Source organism: Sinohyriopsis cumingii, chromosome 17, assembly GCF_028554795.1.
Source record: "Sinohyriopsis cumingii isolate HCF-2022 chromosome 17, ASM2855479v2, whole genome shotgun sequence".
NCBI lineage: Eukaryota > Metazoa > Mollusca > Bivalvia > Unionida > Unionidae > Sinohyriopsis > Sinohyriopsis cumingii.
In genome coordinates, this window is record NC_142977.1 from 54929718 (window position 1) to 54953073 (window position 23356).

The 23356-nt window shown below is 34.3% G+C and overlaps 1 protein-coding gene across 5 annotated transcripts in view; it reads left to right on the plus strand.

Moving 5' to 3' along the window:
* LOC149778786 (bromodomain-containing protein 2-like) overlaps positions 1-19484 on the plus strand; it is a 65525-nt gene extending 46041 nt beyond the window's left edge. For 3 of the 5 annotated variants that reach the window (XM_089939548.1, XM_089939547.1, XM_089939551.1), the window contains 7 exons: positions 199-294; positions 1526-1867; positions 2819-2949; positions 3413-3553; positions 6434-6525; positions 7245-7425; positions 9281-19484. In XM_089939548.1, coding sequence (XP_089795674.1) covers positions 199-294; positions 1526-1867; positions 2819-2949; positions 3413-3553; positions 6434-6525; positions 7245-7425; positions 9281-9346 — 1049 coding nt within the window. In that variant the 3' untranslated portion in view covers positions 9347-19484. The remainder of the gene's footprint in view (positions 1-198; positions 295-1525; positions 1868-2818; positions 2950-3412; positions 3554-6433; positions 6526-7244; positions 7426-9280) is intronic. The other 2 variants (XM_089939549.1, XM_089939550.1) reach the window with 2 other exon arrangements.
* The last annotated feature ends 3872 nt before the right edge of the window (positions 19485-23356 follow it).

Below are 23356 nucleotides of genomic sequence, written 5' to 3' on the forward strand. Positions count from 1 at the left end.
ATGTAATATGAAGAAAAAACACAGCATATATACTGTTTAGCATCACAGTTCACACTTGTGCTGCAGATATCTGTATTTTGAACCATTAATAATGCATTGAGTAATATCAGTATAACTAATGTCGCATTGTATTACTGTGTAACAATGAATACTCAAATTTTGTGTTCTCTGCATTTTTCGATTTTTCTTAATTTACAGCTCCACCACCTAGACCAGTAGTAATGCATACACTTCCTCAGCAACCAAGTCGCCCTACGGCAACAGCTGCACCTAAACCACAGAATAAAACTACCAGTATGTATCTATATGTACAGTATCAAGATATTTTTTTTCTTTCTTCTCAAATTGTCTATTTTTGTCTTGCCCATAGTAATTTTATCAGTCAAATTTCTGAAAAACTATATGATAAATTTTGTTTTCCTTATTTTATTATTATTTTCATTTATTTTCAAACTGGCATATCTTCATTTTGCATGAGTGGCTTGTCACAATAGATGTTTTAACTTAAAATGAAACCTGGACAGTGGCAAAGTAGGGGCAAAAATAGCTTGTGGGGGTTCAAGTTAATTGGGACAATCTTTATCACAGGCAAGATGGTAAATTTAAATGTTTTACCATAATAACTATCAAACAAAATGTTAGGCCTGCACTGAACATGTGCATGCATGTGTGTGTAAGAGAGTTAAGGAATGTACAGACAAAAAGTATTATTTCATTGTAATGTTTTGTTAATTAAACACTCATGTTTATAAGAATAATATATATTTAGAGTTGATTATGGATCTTTTATTTGGCTTTAAGTATTTTATTGTTTCAGTAGTAATTAACTTGATCAGTTATTTTTAATTAGTATCATGATTATCAGCATTTTAACATTTTATTCTTGCTAGTCCTTTGGTCATTTACTTTATTTTATATCAGTGCATGTTTTCTTGGAAGGAAAGCTACTTTTAGCTTGGAGGGATTTGTCGCTGAAAGTCTATAGCATGGCGTTTACTTTCTGTTGCTAACAATGGTTTCTTTTTTTAATAGTAAGACACTTTATTATCTATAGCATGTGTTTGCCTTTTGACCTTGTAAGGCCTGTTAAGATATGTAAAATGAATGCAACTCAAATTCTAATAATGGGAGGAATATATTAAATAAAGTGGTTATCTTCCTTGAGATAGTTTAGTAGCTTCCTTGTAGAACTTGAAACAATCCAGAATCAAATATTATATTAGGTTTTTAATCAATTCTTTGTAAAGAGGTAAAGAGAAAAGACTTAAAAGATTCAGATCCCTTGTATTTATGGGTTGCTGGTATTGTTGTAATAAAAAAGAAACGTGATTATCAGTATCTAACAGTGTGTTCATTCCATTGATCCTGTTTAAATTAGTATTACCCAAATCCTCCAAGCCATCTTGATTCTCAATACTTTGATTATTAAGGTTTAAATTCTTTAAATTTATTTTTGTTTTGTTTAAATAGCAGCTGATTTAAATGCATGCATTTTGAGTTTTGCATGGTTTTTATTTTCCCTTAGTCCCAGTAAAACTGCAAGAGCAAACCTTAGAGGATCTGTTAACCTTACCTTCAGTTCCGGTAATGTCACCACCTCCTGTGGAGCCTCTTGCTGTTTCACCAGTGGTTGTGAAGCCACCACCACCATCACCACCAATTATTGTCAGTTCCCCAATAAAGATGAAACCAGAGCCAATTTCTCAGTTATATTCATCTGTATCTGTGCCACCAGTCATGATGGAAAGAATGAGGGATGTCTCGATGGGAAGTGCAAATATGGTTTTGTCAAAGTTCCTTACTGATGAGGATTCAAGTTCAAGTCCAAAACCTAGCCCCAAGCCAGCTCCCCCAGGAGCTACTGTCTGTGAGTGATTTAACATCCATACACATGCATGCACACGTGGACACACACACACACACACTTTGATATCTTTGTGGAGTGTCAGACAGACTTCATTTTGCACTTGTCTTAAAACACTGGGAAAACTGGGTTACAGTGACTTACCCATTCATGTTGTATGAATAGTGCATCACTCTGTTTATGAATTTGTTTAGGTACATACTTGGTTGTTAGATATACTGGCAAAAGGTGAATGACCTACAGTACAAAAAAAAAAATCTGTTAGAATTAGTCTAAAGAACAAATCTTTAACAGTTATTAAAATAGGGAAACAAAGTTTGCAACACTAGACAATTTCAGTTTCAGACAGTGCTTTGAATGAATTATCAAATACATAAAATGTGAAAAGAATGTTGGCATTATTTTTTTCGTTTTTGTACAGTTTATCTCAGAAATCCAGAAGTAAAACTGACCAAGTGGTATTTTGAAAGTTGCACATCTAAAGTGAGGCCAAGCTTTATTCTTTATTAACCCATATTACACACATCAACCATACACCAAAATAATGGGAATTAAAAGTTTTTTGCACACTACATAAGATACATCAGGTCTTTTTTAAATAGCTTGTAAATCCAGCAAGGAAAACCGAGGAAATTATTTTTCTTAAAAGATCTAACTCTATGCAAACTCCAAAACTGTAGAGTGCCACCATAGCTGCATGCAGACTGTTTTCTCGGCTATTGATAACACCTTTATCTTTCATATAATAGTTGGACCTACAACTGTCTTTGAATATGCAAACCAGAACAAGTTAGAATTGTTGTGGGTTACCACAGTTGGCACATCGGTAACACATTTATGTACATATGTATGTGTGTGTGTGTGTGTGTATATATATATATATATATATATATATATATATAAAAACCATGATTCAGAATTCTAGTTCAGTACAATTTGTGGTTGTCATTTCAGCAGCCACTGGAGTTGGTATTTCATTTGGTATCAATAGTGCTGCAGCTGTGGCAGGGGTTCATCCCCAGGCCATGGGAGATATGGGTCGGAAAATGGAGTTGGGCAAGACTCCAACAGCTCTGTCCAGAAAGGTAATAATATAGCAAGTTTACATGGGATTTTCATCAATAGGTGATTTATGGTATATAGTTGGTCCTAAATTAAAAGGGTGTACATTTTACATCCAATATGGCTGTCACAATGTCCATCTTAAATACCCCTTCTGAACGTATAGTCATATTGAAATGCGGTTTTCACCTTAAAACTTTTAATGATTTACTTTGAAAATGGTGCTGGTTGCATCCAATATTTTCACCACAGCAACCAGTTTGAAGAAGAAAAAAAACATTATTATAAAACAATATTAGAGATAGGTTAAACACTTGAGAGTTAAAGAAGAAACAGCTTTATCTTGGATTCATGAAAATTCTTTTGAACCAGTATAGTATCAGTGTGTGTGAGGGACTTCAGTATTATTTAAAATTATCCTATGTGGGACTTTTTGGCTTGGTCTATAGATACTGACCATGATTATGTAATTTCTCATTTTAAAAGCAGGATGTAAAGTTGAAGAATGTTGGTTCATGGTCCAGTCTGGCTAACATGTCTAGTGGCTCAACACACAGTAGTGTCAAGAAAGCAGCAGTGTCCAGTTTTGAGCTTTTCCGCAAGGCAGCCAAAGAAAAAGAGGAGAGGGTAGGTAAACGGTAGTTGAAAGTGTATTAACATTTACACAACTTACCTGATTGGGATTCCATCAGTTTAGCCTTTAGCAGATTCTAATAATGTGATTTCCCTTATATGGCTAGCCTTCTGTACAGAAAAGCTGACCTTATACTAGGGTAACCTCAAGTGATGGGAATAAAAAGGTAAGAATGAACCACATCAGTGCAGGAAATAGTGGCCTCTTAATATGAGGCTTAATAAGAGAGCGGACAACAGTACCATTTGATGGCCGTATTGCCTGGAGAAAGTGAGGTTTAGTGATTGATTAGGAATGTAATGAAGAGTTAAACCATTGTGCCCACAATCTCAAGTCCATGATGATAATCTCAAGGTTGTAAATGGATCTGTGACATACACTTAGATCTTGAGACCGAACTTGAACCTGTTTCATAAGTGTTGATTGCAGAACCCAGTTTGAAATTCATATAGGCTTTCAGGCAATACATCAAATGTGATTCTTGTATAAGAAAGATCATTTCTGGTTTTTCATCATTCCATTCATATGCATGTGCAGAACAATCAGGACTTGTGCAGAATGAAACATACAGATTTATAGTTCTGTTTGTAGAAAAAGTGTACAAACAAATACGACTTTTTTTACTGCTATTTTGTTGTTTTTTTTGTTTGTTTTTTAATGCATCATAATGTGCAATATTTTGTGCATACTTTAGCTTAGTTCCATGTATCACAATACCAGCTGACATCAATGAATTGTTACAACTCTAGCTGTAATTGCCATCTCATAGCAAATATTTCTTTTGAATACCTTTTCCCTTCGCTGATGGTTGCTTGTTGAATTTTTATACATTTTTAAAAGAATTTGTTTAAATTGCATTTTAAACACATTATTGACTATTTCATGCTGAATAAATTTGAGTTTAGTGCCTTTCCCAATGACACACTAAAACTGGGTGGGTATAGAACCCACGACCTTCGGATTACAAGTCCAACACTCTGGTTGCTCAACAACTTGTCTTCCTTTTAGAATTTAATTCAAATAAATCTAAAAATATTGTTTGATAATTGGAAGACGTATGCCCTTACTACAAGAACAGAAAATTAAAAAGTTAGAACCCCAATTTTTTTCCATACTTTCATGGTCCTGAGCAGATGACCTAATTACATTTTTAGGTCATTACAGCAATTTGTCAGTAGGGGAACACTTTTTTTAACAAAAGTCTTGTTGGCATGGCTAGTTAAAACCACTTGGAGTAGAACTATTGAATTTGTTTGTCATATTTGGATTCACATGCATTTCACAAGATTAGATTTTTCTTGATATTACATTTTTTCTATGCCCACCATAAGACAGAATGTATTATATTTTGATGCTGTCCATCCATTAATTTGTTACCTGTTTTGTTTCAGCAATATAATCCAAGTTTTCCGCAATCTACAGTTTTCCAAACTATATCGATGACTTGCACTATTGAGTAAAGAATCTTAAAGGTCATGGTCATTGCCTGAAATTAAAAGAAGAAATATGTGCTCACACAGTAACTCTAGTTTTCCTACATGTACAGTTAAACTTTCTAGATGTCTTAAATGGGGTGGGGGTGAAAGAAAAACCCTGTTTCTGGAGAGCAACTCATTTTATCTACCAGTAATAAGTTTGGTAACTGTAGGTGCTGGTCAAATTCAGCATCACAACATCACATGTCCTGGTGTGACTGCAGGAGAAAAAAAATGATCTAGAAATACTTCTTGGTCACTATAACATTAGATAATTCAACATACTCTTGTTAAATGAATTCGGATTGTGGAGATCAATTTAATCTTTGGCATTGATTCCACAGTTGTTAGTGCATTGCTCCTGCTGCAAGTACAGTCATTGTTGTATTGTGGGGTATCAATTTAAGCTATGCTATGTGTTAAAATTCCAGATGTTCCATGCGTGTTTGAAATTGTAGTACTTGATAATTGGGAACACTAACTATGGTTGAGCATATATATAATTAATCAGACACAGCATGAATTACTGTGGTCACTAAACCATTTAACATGTTCAGAAAGATATGATTAAAATCTTTGAATTTACATTGCATAGCACAAGTTTTGTGTTGTGCTGTGTTCACAAAATATTTCATGTTAAAAAGGTGGAATTAGTTCAAACAAGGGAGTAAAGTACCAAATTTAAAAATAATCTGGAGCTCTGTATTAAAGTGACTTGAACATTCCACATAAACCTTTTATTATAAAGACATTTTACCATTTACACTAGGTATCAACAGTGTGACTTGTGAGGGACTGACCATTATAGTCATGACACAACTTACATAGGATGAAATCAAATGATGTTCAAAGTTCAATTAAATGGTATTAGGAATTAAAGTTTATGCATACCTATTTTGTTGATTTATTGTGTTCTCTTCTGCAAATATTGTGCTTTTTCTTTGGGGAAGTAGTTTAAAATGTAACTTCACACTAGAAATGATAGGAATTTATCTTTTAGCCCTCATTTCTATAAATTGATGTTTACTTGCTAAAAATCCACTTATATAATCTTAAATATTATAACTATTTATTTCTTTACATTTTCCTTCAAGACCTTTAGATAAAACTCTTCTTTGGTAATCAACATCTATAGAACACCTTTAATAGAGTATATTACTATTTTTCAAATGCCTTGTGATGTATTAAATTACTTTTTGCTTATTTAAAACTGTCCATGATCTATTTTAGTGTATCCAAAAATTTGAGTTTTAAAACACTGATCAATTGTATTTTTAGCAAGATCTGTGATGCAGAGTGCTATTACCGTAACATGTTTTTCCTTGAATTATGTTGACAGTATATATAGTAAGAGTCTCCACCAAAGTTATCATTTTGCCTTCTTATTTGGATTTTCAGGAGAAGGCTCTAAAGGAACAGGAAGAGTTCCGCAAAACTCAGAAAGAAAAAGAAGAGCGTGAAAGAATGCGACAGGAAAGAGAGAGACAGAGGTACTATTATTTTCATCTTTGTACATTCAGATGCATAAAAAAACTAGGTGTAATTAATGAAAAATACGTCCACATTATTACTGTGGTAAATTCGTATCATATTGCATATATTTGGCAAGTAATCATTTTTTTCTTTTCTTGTTAAGTTGTAACTACTAGCATAGATTTCTGATATAAAACAATGGATATCACTTTCTGCTGTCATGGACTTAGGGAAACAGTTTAAACTTCTCAGTAAATGTGATTGAAAATAATTAGGTTCAGAATGATTAGACATTAAGCATGTCTTCACACTGCCGATTTATGTTAAGGATTTGCATTGTCTGTTGCAGAATGTTGTGTGAATAAGATTTGTTTACATGAAGGTTTATTGTGTATCAACCAGTACCTCAAGGAATGAAAATGAAACAATATAGGTAACATGTTTTGCAGTTTACGCTTTTTGGCCAGAAGCTTATTTGATGAGTTGGAGCCAGAGGGGTTAAAATTATTTCCAGAGTGCTCTGGCAAAAATTTGCAAGCAGCAAATTGTATATTTTTATTCTTGCATTATCATGTACCAAGAACATTATTTTGTATACCAGTCACCTCCTACAAGGAGTTTGTAAATAGTGAACAAGCTGTTCTGAAATGCCATATGCCATTCTAATATTCGAATATCATTTCTTCATGAATTAAGCAACAACTATTCCTGTTAAATACGAATAATATATTGTCAGAGAGCGAGAGGAGGATGAGGCACTGCAGAGGGCACAGCAAATTCATCATGAGAAGATGATTCAGGAGCATTGCAGGCAGCAGCGCGAGGAAGAGGCTGCCAATGCTGCCCGGAAGGAAAAGCTTATGGCACAAAAGGAGCGAGAAAGGCTGAAGGCACAGGAAAGGCGTCGACGTGAAGCTGTAAGTGTGATAAAACCTGTTTTTCTTTAAGTAGTAATAATACATTATTCTGTAGTTAGTTTGCAACCTCTTTTCCTAGCACTAGTTCCCAAAAGTGAAAGTCTCCACCAATATTGTAATTTCTTTGTTCCAGTCTGATGTCAGAGTAACTTCGATAAATAGGAATATTATCCCTCATTTTCTTGGATCTAGTGGGTAGCATGTATTTTTGAGTGCTTAAGATTTGTTGTTTGCCATCAGTTTATTCAGTAGATCCTCATAATTCTTTTTTTTTTTTTTTATGTGACCTATTAATATGCAGCCATTTTAGTTACTTATTGCTGTCTGTTTAGTTAATATTTGATTGTATCTTGTTAATATGCTTGTTTGGTGGTACTACCATAAAAATATAATCCATGTTAAGAGTACTGTTAGGGTTTGTTTTACCATTGACATTTTTGTTCATAACTTAGCTGCTATTGCTATAATGAGACCCATACTGTTATTGTGAGTCTGACTTTTAAAGCAATGGATGCACCTTATGATAAAGACCAATGAGAATCACTGATTTGGAGTTGCGCCTAGTTATCTCAGTTGCAGAAAATCAAAACAAAAATACTTTAAACAGGATTCATAAATTTCATTCAGACAATTTATAAGTAAACAGGAACAAGACTATAATATCACAATGTCTTTATCACTTAGACACTGATCTTTGTATTTGTTTAAATTGTGCATAAAACATTGGCATAATAAATGCATATGTGCTTGTGTGTGTATGTTCTCTCTCTCTCTCTCTTTCTCTCTCTCTCTCTCTTCCCCACCCCCCAAGATTATGCTTGATTGTACGGTGACCTTGCAGTGGTGATTCCCATCCTAATGGTCAGCCTATTGTGGGGTTAATTATAATGTATAGAAAAATCTGAGTCTGTCTGACAAGTTTTGAAAATTTGGAAAGTATTGTACCTTATCGATTATACTTTAGATTGTAATATTTAACAAACGAAGAAAAAAAACCAGAAGTTAAACTATAGAAATTATGGGTACGAATAGCTTGGAAAACTGTAGAATAATTTATTACCATTGATAATCCAAATATCTAGCCTCCAGTTTTCTGGTACCGACCCTAATCTCTTGGATGCTCGTTAATTAACTAAATTTATATTTTCTAAATATTGTGACCAGATTGTATTTCATTTTATTCATAGGCAACAGTATTGGACATTGTGCTAATTAAGAAGCATAATCATTTTTCCTAGTATTTTGTTAAGCACTAACTAGACAAGGAATAGAAAGAATAATTTATTTAATAGGTACTTTGTATTAAATGGAAATGTGTTAATTCTTTAAAAAAAAGAATGCACATATGACGTCATTTTGTTGAGTAATACCGATGTGATCATTTCTGGATGGAATATTATTCAGTCATGCACGTTCATCTCACTTTTGGTAAATGCAGGATACAGTTGTATTCCGACCATCCAGCCCTAATTCTGTTAGCATGAAACTGGAGATGCTCATTATTGTTATTTTTAGGTTAATAGAAAATATGGCATTTAAGTGCTCAAAACCTTTCTCTGCACTCCACTGATTCAGTACCTATGGAATTTGCTTTCACAAGTCAACATATATCAGTTGCCCAAGTAAGTGATATCTGACTTGGGCCTCACGTTGTGCACTCATTTTAGTGCCTGAACTTGTATATAGTAGAAGGAAAAAAATTATCTTTTATTATTTTATTTTTTTTCATTGTCAAGCTGCTGTGTGAATTTATTTTCTGCATGATAATTGTTTACAGATGCTGCATGAGACTACTAAAATATTGTCGAGGTAAACTGTTATCATTTATTGATTATATTTTGGTTTATCTTTCCAGATGGCAAACCAAATAGACATGAATGCTCAGAGTGACTTGATGGCATCCTTTGAAGAGATGTTATAAATCTTTGTTACAGACATAAATTTAAGCATCAAGTTGAATGTGCATACCAGGAATGTTGTCTCAGGAACATCAGATTGAGGCTGTGATGAGAATGATCATTGCTTCTGATATTTAATTGAACATGTTGGTTTCAAGAACTCTTCAGGAGTGCATCTCAAGAAAGCTATGTAAAGCTTAGACAGATCTTGACTAGAATAATTTATTCGTAATTTGAAGAATGATGGAATTGAGAAACTATTCACAGCAATGTTGGGAGCAGGGAGGCCTAGCAATTCCTACTAGGGTAGTTTTCATAAGGGAAGAGTTGCATGTGGTTTTTTCAAGCGAAAATTGAATGCAGAAAATGTTAAACAACTTATTCCAATTCTGAGGACACGTTGTTGATGAAACTCAGTATATTGCATTTTCGGAGCAGGAGAAGATTATTCAAAGCGAATCAGTTGTGTTAAGATTATGGGAGATGTATTTGAAAGGCTTCCTTGGAGTGTTCTGCTGTTAGTTACAAGACTGTATAATTGACTTGACCACATGTTTTGTACTATTTGCAGATATCATGCATCATTCATTTTAAGATTAATATAATGGTTTATATTCCCTTAAGATTTTACTGCCTGGTGCAGACTGAACTATTCAGTATGACTTTATTCATAGTTAGTGTTGCAGAACATACATATTGTTATGTAATTTGTAACAAGATGAGAATAATTTATTTCCATATTTATTGAAAATAAGTAATTTAAGAGTATGGGTGAATACACTCTCGAAACAAGGTTGGTTGTTAGCTTTGTAATACTTAAATGGTAGTATTGTAAATATTAGTTACATTTTGTTTAAGTGAATGAGAAATGTACATTGAAATGTGTGGCCAAAGTTAAACTTACCTTGTAGTTATTACCAAAAGAATCCTCATAGTGAAAAAGTGTTACAGGTTTTTCATCGATAAGAAGAATGTTTCATTCAATTGTTTCATGCTTTCAGATGTTACCTAAAAGTAAATTTACTCTTTTCTTTGTGCAATAGCAACTTAAATCAATCAGCTGTAAGCATGTAAACCAGGTCTACTTGATTTCATAACAACATTCACTGTATTATAGTCATTGTTTTTGTCACCTCTAATTCATTCATCATATAACCAGCGTTTCTACTAGAGTCATATATAGGACCAATATTATGATGAAAGCTCATTAAAACAAGTCCCAGTCATAACATTGGAATAAAATACAACTAACATGCACTTTGAATTGTCAGCCAGGCTAAAAGCATGCTTTTTTTCTCTCACCATGCCCACCTTCACAGAAGCTCAGTATAACCAATTGTATCTGTATGCTCACTAGATTAATTTAAGATTTAATTGCTATACTTATTTCCATACTGTTTTATCTCCCCATCTTTGGATTTTTAAATATAGCTTTGAGGTGGTCTCAACATGCAGTGAGTGCTTGATCACATTGGTGATCATTCTGAGTGGATTTGCTTTACGTTCGGCCAGTTTTGTGGTGGTTTGTTTACTGCTTTGGCTTTCACTTACCAGACCATGCCAGGAGGCCTATCCCCAAGCTGAAATACTTTCAGTATATAGCATTTTGCATTGCCTGTCAGTTACCAGACATTTCTATGAGTCTTATCCCCAAATCATCAGAATTTCTTAAAATATGCTACACAGCTTATAATTTTGACCATTCTTTGGTCAGAGCTATAGTATATTCATGAAGCTTCCAGTGCCACTTTCTTCCCGTCAAAATGTACTTGAATCATAAGCTTTCCCATTCTTGTAAGCAAATATTGCCGTAAAATGATAGATAACTCGGTTTGTATATACAGAAATGTTGGTATTGATTTGTTTATAGTAATGCAAGCAACTTTAAGTTGTTCCTCGCCACCTTGTCACACTGCTAAATCTATGTATGAATTCATTGACACGTTTTGTAAATTAGAAATTGTTCATTTTTGTTTGAGGTAGTATAGACAATAAACAAAATCTTAAAGATTTGGCTGTACTAATGTAGCAGCTTTCACGGCTTCCCATTTTTTTGTTACTTACGTAGTAATTTGTATTGCAGAATATGCTCAAGATCTCATGTTCTTTACATAGTGGACATCTTTTGTTAATGGCAACATATTTTGGTTGGTATGTTTAGCCTTTAATTCATTTAATTGGGGATAATTGATTTCGACCTCTTTCACTTTTGCTAATTAAAGGATGTTTTATTTTTTTTCTTAATTATTTGTTATATAGCTACTTATTGGTTTGTAAATATGTAACTCCTTGATGTAATACTGTAACAGCTCCTGTAGGATATACATAAAACTACTTGTGTTTTGTTCCAGATTGTCAGAAAGATCGAGTTTGATATTGGTTTGATATATGTTGAAGCCATTTAATTGAGAAGTATTCATGCACCATATCAGGAAAGCCTTTTTCATCAACTAAGAAGAAATTATCAGCACTAAATACCCTGTCCTTAGCACATTTCAGAATTTGTCACTACACATTGGGAATGAAATTCAAAGCCATTGGATTATATAAATTTCCATTAAGTTTAACTAAAATACCAAAAGGCAGACATTACTGAAATCATAAAAATAGTTCCAATTTGTATATGTGATACAAAAATATGTATTAAACATCCATATTGAATGCTAGATCAATCATGTAAGATGACGTGGGTGTGTAATAAATTAATATTTAAGTGTCACTTTTGAATGCTATAGTCTGGAATTGGTCCGGTCAAATGACAGGGTGGTATGACTTGGACACAGAATATTTAAAGGTTAGCTACACTTTAGAAAAATGTTTTGGTCTTTACATTCATTTTCAGATCATGGGGCTATAAGGCAGTGTGAGCTTGTGGTATGCCACTGCATTCATTTGTCAAGAAGGCACATATATTGTTGGTCAAGTCGTTCTGTTCTGCAAATCTCTATGTTCAAAAAAAATGTTTCCATATAATAACATTTTTGTCTCTATGGATTAAAATAAAATTTGGTACAAGGTTTTAAATCAAAAAGAGATTAGGATGGGTTGTTAACTTTTTGTATTAAAATTAAATTGAGGTGTGACACATTTTACTTTGAGCTTGATCATGTGATTTTGCTTCAAGGTTTATATAACTATATCATGTTTTACAAAGGTAATCCATATGACCTAAACATATTTTTTGTTTATCATCAAATTCTTTTGCTTATTTTCGACTTCTTATGAATCTCTGGGCAATTTACAATAAAATGCAACAATGCTTCATGACAATAATGTGCAAATGATGCCAAGCCACTATTGGTAATTGTAGTCGGAAAATACATGATGTTAACAAACAAATGTAACCTGCTTTAAATATCATTTTCTCAGACTGTTATCAGCTTTGTTTGTTAGTCTTCTGGCAGAAAGCCCTACAAAATTTGGTTTTAAAGAATATACTATCCCTGGAAAATTTAAGTACAATGTAAAAACATGTAAATGAATATTTAAACTGCTAGTGCACTGTAGTTATTTTTTTTCTCCATGTTTCTTTGGACATATAATTTTCATATTATTTGGTTATTTCTTCAAAATATGAAGTGGGAAGGTCTTGCACAGTAATTTTGTGTGGAAAGTCGTAACCCATTAAAGCAATTTTAATGTTAAGCATTTTCTGATGTTTTCCTTCATTTTTGGATGAAACCACAATGTGGTATGTTGGAATAGGAATTTGTCAGCCTCTTGCACAGTATCTTTTCCAGCTTTTCCTCAATCTGTGTCTCGCACCAAACACTTTAGTTGTTTTCTTCTACATCATGCATCACTAGCCTCATACAGAGCATTACATTCCATGTTTAGTTCTTATCCCATGCAATTCAGATAAATCAATTAGGATTGTGTTATCCTGCCTGTTTATATGTAATGCCACTATACTGCACCTGTATCATACAAGATAATTGTAATACGATATGGGGTGGTCTATTAATGTACACAGTGGTTTCAGAATTTAAATCCATTGGGATATAAATGGGTTTGGTTTGTAAATTTACCCAATGGTTTTAGAAGTTTGATTTGGTGGGGGGGACAAATTGATGCTTATGCAAGCATATCAGTGCAGTTGGGATGGTGACTGGGAGAGATGTGTGTAATACTGATTTGCTGCAGACTTAAGATTTTAATACAAACCATGCAAATGTGTAGTAAATAATTCGAAATGTAATGATTTGTAAGAAACTGGTGATATTTGATGCATGATGAAGCAACCTAAGTGTTAAGCACAATATGTTATTTGGAAAATAGATTACTAGGTCACAGCTTAAGGAACGAGAGCTGTGAAGTCAAGTAAAGTATATTTTTTTGGTTACAAAGAATGAAGATGGAGTGCCATTTTGACTGGCAATTTCTTGTTTTTTTATTGATAAAAGAAAGCAAGGATTAGAAAAATGCTTTCCAGCAAACCTGCTCTCATGGGTTACTAATTTCACACTGAAATAGTCAACTAATACAAAGTATATTTTACAGAGGCAATTTGTCTATGTACTGCATTTAGAGGTATTCAATAGTCCTGGTGTTTTCTTTTGCTTACTTTTATTTGAATTTAGACTTTTTTGCTCCCTGAAGCTTAAACAGTATTTTATTGTATATGGATATCACTTCTGATCAGACTTTGTTATTGACCTCAAATTATTTTTTCACACAAATAAAAATGTTACAATAAAATGGTTTCTTTGGATCTTTCATTCCTGTCCTTGATTTTCTTAGTAAAATTATATTTTCACTTTTGTATGAATACACATGTACATTCAGTTTAGTTTTCCATCATTGTTAGTGAATTTGTATTTGTGTCGAGTTTCAAGCATTTCGAAATGTCATGTTTTAATTTCTAAAAAAAATCATGAATCAAAATATTTTCATTCATTTCTTAGCTGTAAGTTGTATGTTCAGAATATTTTGTTCATACACTTTATATGTTACAAATAGAAAATGAGTTAGAATAAAAATGGTGCTGTCCAAAAAATATGAATAGCCATTTTATTGCATATATTTGTCTTTGTCCTGAACTGTTTTGTCAATAAAAGACTTGTTTGCATACAAAGTATTGTCACCATAATCAGTGTATTTCCTTATTTACACAGACATAATACATGTTACCATTAGTTTGCTTTTAAAAAATGTTCAGCTTTTGGTATAGTTATTCATTGAGATGGAAGACAATAATGTCCATTTGTTTTTAAAAATATAATTATTCAAAGAAAATTTACACACCCCAACAACAACAAAAATCTATGTCCACCCCAGTTCACCTAGGTACTAAACATTCATTTCGACTTGATGAAAATCTTGCCCTAAATTATTGAATACACAAGGCCATCAGATAAATTGGTTTGATTTTTTGCAACAAATTTTCCAATTTAAGATGTAATATCAAGTTTTATTGTCACATGATGGAAACTATTTTGTTCATTTATCAAAGTTAATGTATGTTAATATAAATTTGTGGGTATAAAAATTTCACTTTGGTTTTTAGAACTTGCAGTTTCATGTGGACTTGTTTTCTTGGATTTGTCATGGAAAAAGGAATGATAATTACTGAGTGATGATGAATGAGTGAAATATATATATATATAATGTCATTTATTTGGGTACTGATGAGTGGCCCATTCGTCTAAAGCACTCACCATTATGGCTCATTGTCATCTTACCTCTGTCTGTGTGGGTTTGAGTCTCGGGCTTGGCCAATGTGGGTATGTGAGAAAGCTTGCCAGTAGCTTCTCATGGGGTGGTGGTTCTTTCCAGGGTTTTCCCTGGTTCTTCATCCACCATTTATAGTGGTGGCCATGTGTAACATCTTGTGATGAAAAATTGCATTAAACCCTACAACAACAACTGTCATTCATTTGAATGCGTTTCCAAGCAAATGGGCCTAATCCATACTGTAGTAATCTGTTTGATTTGGTAAGTTGTTCATTGTTAGTGGCATAAATCTGATACCGAAATCATGGAATATGGTAGGATCCTTTTGCACACAGTTAAATAAGCTTAATGCCACTGCGAAATTAGTGTGAACAGAAAGTGGAATTGCTGCTTTGGTTTTCTAATGCATACAACATGGAGAGGTTGCTTTCTCACTGAAAAAAAATTGAAAACATACCTTGGAGCCAATCACATGCACAGAACCCACAGATTTAGGTTACCAAATTCTCAGTGGAGAAACTCGCATTTTAACGTGTTTTAATCATTCCAGATGATTGCTTAGTTAAATGGATTTGAGGACTGTGTCCATCAGGTTGGGTTTCAATCGATCTTAGAAGCCTTTACCCGTAAGCCATTTTTTCAATGGAATAATGAAAGGTACTTGCAATCAACAGAGTACAAAAATGTACTTGAAACAGTTTCATTCATGAAACTAATATTTGAATCAAACATGAGAATAGCTTTTGCATTAATTTATCTATTCGGTATGGAACAGTGTCTAACTTTATCCTGATCCAGGAATAATATGGCATACTGTGAGGATGCATTGAATAATAGTGTGGTTCCTTTATTGTTGTGGCTTTAAATGTGTGGTTTAGCTTACCCAAGAAAACCACAAAAATGGTTCCTCTGAATTTAAAGAAATCCACTGTAGATTCAAAACTAAGTACAATGTTTAAAGCTGTATAGTCTTTTTCAAATGGATCTTTTTTCTCAGGCCAGTGTTAAGAAGATTGTAAGACATTAGTATGACTTTGCATCAGGAATAATGGCATTGTGAAAGAGTTAAAGAGGATTTGTTGCTAAGGGCTTTGCATGTCTGGTCACATGAGCTAATCTTGATCTGCATTAATTGTCTATTTATCTTTTGCACATGTTTTCATACCAGACCAAAATGGCGACAGTACTAATTGAAGAACTATTTATAACGCTTTGTTCTGACAACAAAAGCAAGATTCCAAAATGCTAGTAATGATTGATTTTTCTGAGAAAAAGGTTATTGTGATGGATTAAAATTAAAGAAGGAATTAATTAACTCTTATTTGATTTAAGCTTAGTTGGTCCAGAATGGAAATGGTCCCAACCCTATGTACTACATGGCAGTTGTGCTGAAAATTTTATTGTTAATCCTCCAAAAGTGATAAGAACAGAGTTTTCATTAAAAGACTTCCTATCTTGTTTTATTAGTCCTAAATTAAAATGATACCAATCTGACTTCCAATATGACCAGCATGGTAGCAGGCTTGAAAATCTGATCATAATTCTAAAGTCATTTTCATTTGGTTTTCAAAAGAAGAGATATTGGGTCTAGTTCATCCTCAATGAAATTAATGCTAACTGACCCTCAGTAGACCTCTGGAAAATGTTCTTAATTCTCTCTCAAAGGTTGGACATATTGACAATGGGGTTTACAAATTGACTTGGTCCCCAACAAAAAGGGTGTCGTTCTGACATCCAGACGTTTCAACACCGCAGCTAAGTTGAAATTTTGTATTGCTCAAAAGTATCAAAGATGTGTTTCAACACTTAGCAGTTAAAAGGTGGAAATGGTCTTCATTAATTCCTGGAAATTCTTTTTGACCAGTAGAGCATCAGTTCCTTCAAGGGACGTGTTTCAAAGTTTTGAGTTGCAGTAAATCTCCTAAAAACGTTCAGTAACCTCTCAGCCGTTAGCATAGGTCATACAGAGCAAGTTCCTACTGTACTTTCTTTTCATGAATGACCATGTTCTACTAATGGCCTGATTTGAACTGAAATCACTTTTTATGTCCACCATGCATGTGGTAGGACCATATAGTGACCATCCATCTGGTTTAGTTTTGTGTTTAGGTCAGTTCTCGGGCACTGGTGGAACATTAAAGTTCTGTGAAACACATTTGTAATTGTCATTAAGTACAAGTTTATTAAGTCAGTATCTAGGGTATTGCTGTATCATATGAAAGATAACTTTATTTAACATATTGAGAGCCTGAATTCAAGTAAAAAAGTGAGGCCTCTTCTTGGTCGAAACTGTTATATTTGACAGCTTATGTAATAAGTTGTATATATATATATATATATATATATATATATATATATATATATATATATATATATATATATATATATATATAAAGAGAAATCACTAATCATTGAAAGAAAGATTCTGTTTACAAAATTGATATTGTTTTGGTGGAAATAAGTTCAAAATAATTAAACATTTGCTTTGATTTTCTCTAGTATTAAAAACTATTGTGTTACTGAAAATCATACATATTTGTAATAAGATGTATGTAATGTTAAGCACTACTTGATAATATGTTGGTAGTAATGACTATTGGGTACTATGCTGGACCCAATTTCTCTACTTAATTTCTTTGTGTAGGTTTCTCATCAAAGCATTTGAAAAGACATTTTGAGATGAATTCTGTGCCATAAAGACTTCAAAAATGAACAGTGATACAGAACTGAAGGCACATTGATAAGAGGTACACCTCCTCTCACCTCACCAACACATTCATCCTTACTCCTTCAGTACCGACATGGTTTATTTTGTATATCAGTGTTTCATGCATGACAGGGATTGTGTTCAGCATTCGATGCAGGTGAAGGGTGAAGTTATATATTGTAATTCCATTCTTTTTAAAAATTAATGATGTTGGTTATGAAAAATCTTGGACCTTTGCAATCAGAAATGTGTGTAAAGGCTTGTACCCATACTGATAACTCCATGGTAGAGCATGCCATAATCTTTCTTTAACCAGAAATTAAAGAATAATCTGTATTACATGTTTGGAGCAAAGTCCCGCCTAAAAGCACCAGATTTCATTTGTATGTGAACCTTGTTTATTAATAATAATTGTTAAGGGATGAGAGCAGAACAGAGGTTAGCCAACAAAGACAAAACTTGAGATATTTAGGGATGAATCATTTAATTTTCAGTGGCATGGTTAAGCGTCAGGGATTTTAAAAAAATGTCCAGCTCTTAAGTAGCTAGAAAAATTTCGTTCTATGATTTATTGCAAACAAAAAGTGTGTGTGTGTTATAGATTGTGTCAAAATCATCATGTGATGAGAATTTGGATACGTTTTCCTAGTGCTTTATGAAATCTCTCTTTCCAGTTGTATATTTTATGTATAAATAGGTGTAAATTTCTGTCAGGCATTTGTTTATTATTGATATAGAGGTAAAACAACTATTTATGGCAACTTATTTTTTATTGTCAGCTGTGAAGTTGTTTATATTTTATGATTTCATTTAAATATTATAGCAATTAGACTTGAGTTTGATTAATTCAATAATGAGGTATAAATATTAACACATACTATGATTTTAAGTCATTTTGTCTTTTCACAATGAACAGTTGGAGAAAATTTAACATTTCCCCAATGATTTTCAAATTTTAGAGCTCACTGGCCAAGATGTTTTTTTTTATTATAAAAAGATTAAGTTGGAGAAATTCAGTTATGTGTGTTAACAGTGAAATTTATGAAAAAATTATCTTTCACATCTATTTTAACAAGATCTTTCATTTTTGCACCTAACGCTGATGTTCAAAGCCATCTTATCCAGATATGCAATAATAATATATGTTCTTCACTTGCATGAAACATGACAATATATTCCTTAATAATGATATTAATAATCCACATCATAACTGATAATTCTGATTTGTGGGAGAGATGGAGAGTCAACGTTATCAATTAGTAAGTATGGATCAATTGATTAAGAAATATTTTTTTCTTTAACTTGACATTTATTGTTTATTATTCACATGGGGAAAGCAGACATTTCTGTTCAGGATTAGCCAATTTGTTAACATCCCTCTATTATTGCTTCTCTTGATGTTAAAGTAGAGACTGCTTTAGCACAATCAGTGTTAGCATTGTCAGGAAAAAAAATGATTTGTCCGACTTTATTGTCCCATTTATTGTAAGAGTTATATCGGGGTAGGGAACATTTGACTAGAAACATAAATTTACATGGACGTATGCCAGTGCTGTACAGACCTCAAGTTTTATGTGCATAATATATTTGATTACACCGAATATCAGCTTTTCTAATGTAAAAAGTGTCCTACTATTTGTGTTTTGTAAATTCCAGTCTAATGTATAATTATTATCAGGCTTATGATATGGTGGGTTTATATGTTTATATTTAAGGAAAATTAAAAAAAGGAGAGAATTCATTCAAGTCTGAAATTCAATAAAGTTTGATTGGAAACCAAACTTGCAGGGTTTTTTCTCCATTCCTACCCCGGGTAGTTCAGAACGTTATTAGCAAGTCTGTCCTATCTTCTGCCTCATACCCTTATTTTATGCTTCTCCTATCGATAAAAACCACGACACTATTGTATTGGCATTTAGCTGCATATCCTTCCCTCACCCTGCCCCAATCCCCCCCCCCCCCAAACTGTTCTACGTTGTGTGGGAGTGCTTGTTTTAATGGTGAATTGTACAAAATAACTTACCCAAATACTAATCATATGATTTAATCAGTTGTTATTCTATCATTTTAGTTATAAACTGCTCGTATAAAAATCTTGTATGTGTCGTATCCTGGCAGATCAAACTAGATCCTTGTAGAAACATGAGAAACCATGTATGTGCAATAAACGTAGCAGATCAGATTCTTTTCTTTTAGTAACTGGTCATATAAAAAGCATTCCTGTCATAACATAGTAGATAATACTAGATTCTTTTAAAAACTGGTTGTATTGAAACCATATTGTTTAGTTGCAGAATCAGTATTATTGACCTGAATTTGATAAATTCCACGAACATGACATTTTCTAATTAACTGGTTGTAATTGATTTCAGTCTGACTTTTTTTGATGGCTTCTCGCCGCTTAAAATCAACACCGTTATCATCCACCTTGGATGTTTAGTTCTCCAGCTTGATCTTGAAAATTACAAGCTCGCCAGGGTCAACGTCAGCAATAACTAGGTTACTCAACCTGAACAGATCCGCTTTAATGACAATCCGAGTGAGATCCACATCGGCAACGCGTCAGTTTGTCACTATTGTTCGTCCGTGAATGTCACCTTTTTATTTTGCATACTATAAGCGTTGTTTCAACAACGGAAAATCGACAAGCGATCGTGGTGTAGGTGAACACACTAGTGCATACAGCGCTCCAAGAGCGATATTTCCACATATGGGCACCGTTCATCATATATATAATCAACAGCATCACGTGGCGGTGCATCTCGGTATGCAAAAGATGTCTAGGCGTTACCGCTTTGCGACCCAATACGCTCTAAGTCCAGTTGATGAATTCGAGTTGACAATGCCTCTTTTCCACATTCGGGAATCATTGACATAAGCTGATCCTGAATAAACCACATCGGAAGCAGGTGATTAATTTTGTCATCGCGAAAAAATCAAAATTGATTATTGGACGCGCTTCATGAGTCATCAAAGGCCATTCATCAACTGAAGACTTCGTCGGTTTCAAGTGGTCCCAGATAGCTGAAGACCATTTCCTTTGTTTGTAAATGCCATTCGCTCGGCTACTTTTTTGTAGAACAACCGCGGGTGCGAATTTCGAGAACCCACAACTCTGCCGCTTTTGCAACTGTGGGAGCTTCAGCCGCCATCAACGCTAGAATTGTCGAGTAGAATTAAAATATTCCGTTGCCTTTTGCATTTGCATCATATCTAACTTCGACACTTTTAATGTTACCTAGGGTTTCTTTGTTCGGCTGCCTTGAGTTAATTGAGTTTTCTTTGGGTTATACCCACGGAGACATATCTGGTCAGGTTAGTCGAAGAAAGTTTCAATGTAGTCCCACATTCATTCGTTATTGCGTTCTTTTTTTTTTCTTCACAAGCTTGTTTTCACTAAGACCAGCCTTAACTTTGTGATAAAACATTATTTTAATTGCTGTTCAATTTAGAGGGTTCATTACTTTCGCCCAATACCTTCGTTCAAATACACGTGTATGAAAGTGCATGCAGATCACGGATTCCTTGTAACGGCTTAGATGTTCCAACCAAAGATAATAAATCGGATACAACGTGGTGAAGCCTTGTTTGGAAATCTATAGAAATGTGTCGATGTTTTGATGTCTACCCACCCACTACGACAGCTTTTGATATGAGCGTGTGACATGATAATTTTCGAAATCAAGCAACAATTCTTCGGAAGGTTCCTGACGACCATTTAACAGTAAACCAATTTTTAAGACACTCCTAACTGGTCAAATACCATTACACTACAGGTTTGCCCACCATTCGTCCGATCTATATCCTGAAACGCCACACCTACTGGTTTTGGTGTGCTAACACCTCGTGGGATAGTTATTTGCCATGAAAATATCCAATCGTTGCTTTGTACCCAGTCTGTAGTGAGCGCGAGAAACGACAGTGTATCATGGATTTTGGACTTCGGTATAATATAAACGTTTGTTTGGCTCCAAAAATAACCTTGCATACATCTCTTCAAAACTCTAGCATACGACTGAGAAGGAATCGAAACGAAAACAACAACGAAACTCTATGTTATTGATGCTGCAGAAATCCAAGGTTGTAAATTCGGTTGATGTTAATGAGTAGGTCGAGTACATTGCGTCAGGTTCACCTGCATGATTATGAGGTTTCATATGTACATACTAGATATGATCTGCAAGCTCGACTATCTCCTTGTAAAACACCACAGACGAGTCAATGGATCTAATCTAATTATCGCTGTATCTAACGAGTCAGATACTCATCTTGGCAATATTAACGTTGTCCAAATAGGCTTCAATTTCCTTTCCGTAGACGAGATAACGTGCTTTTTTAACATCGTCATGATACCGTTGCTGACAAATCCATCCTCGGTACGATCGGGATAATTGTGACCGTTGTCATTACGTTTTACATCGAATTCTAGGAAGGCCTCATATGGGTGAAATGCAGACACGTGTCATGTACTTGTAATTCTATTTTCTTCTTGATTGGGATCCCAAGTAAGGTACTAATAATACTGACAACCTCGGACGATTTGATCTACTATAAAAGACGCGTCAGTGTCAAAAGCGGTATCGGATTCTTCTTCAAATGGACCGCTAATATACAGCTGTATCAAAATGGCCATCCAATGCAGAATCTGCAGGCTCCCCTCCTGGTCAGCGAGGGAAAAACAGACTATATTTTCATGAAAGTTACAAGGTAGCCGTGATGTAATCTACCGCAGATCATCCTGGGTTGCATTCGTGGTGAAGCTGAACAATATCTAACTCTACGAAACCTGCATCGACGTTGGGATGCTTCCCGAACCCAAACTGTAACTGCTGTTGATAGAGTCACATGTTTTGGTATTAAGACCCTCCGGGTCCTGAACGCATAATTTGTTTGTCCACCAGAATCTCAGTTATATCTTAGGGACAACCCAGAACTATTCTCCGCGAAGACTGTCCGATGTAAACTGTATACTTTGAAGATTCAATACAGTGTTTGCCGATCACACCATTGATCGATTCAATAGAGTACGCGCCAGTTACAAGTCCAGCAACGTTTCAGATAACATCAGAGGCCGATGAAAACACGACTGATTTATTCACGTCAATGCCCTAGGACGACCTCAACGAAATGGTAGGCCAACATTAATAAATATGCATCGACTAGTGCACACTCCAGCGTGCGAGATTCCCACGCGGTCTGATAAAGCCAACATTAATAAACGTACAACCACGCTAGTACAAATTGTAGCGTGTGGGATTTGTCAGAGGTCTGATGGCAGTGTACTATGAAGATTTGAAATCGTGACCAAGGAGGTGGCACTCTGGGATGTATTTGCAACAACACGTTGAATATCAGCACTGATTCTGCGTAAGACACTAAGTGTTTCATCAGAAATCTTTTGGAGATTTCAGTGAGTCTGTGCATTCACACGCAGAAAGGCCCCCAAGTCCATAGTTTTGTTAGTGAACAGTCGCTGCCTTCTGGCGGGTTATTGCAGACACGAACCAAGCCCACAAAATATCATTAACATGATGCAGTGCATGTGTTGTTGTTTGTAACATGTAATAACAGATCCGTAATCGCAAGACCTGGCGTTAGGCGAGGAGCAAACAAGTTTACCTTTGTGGTGGACACAAACGCGTCTCATCGCGGA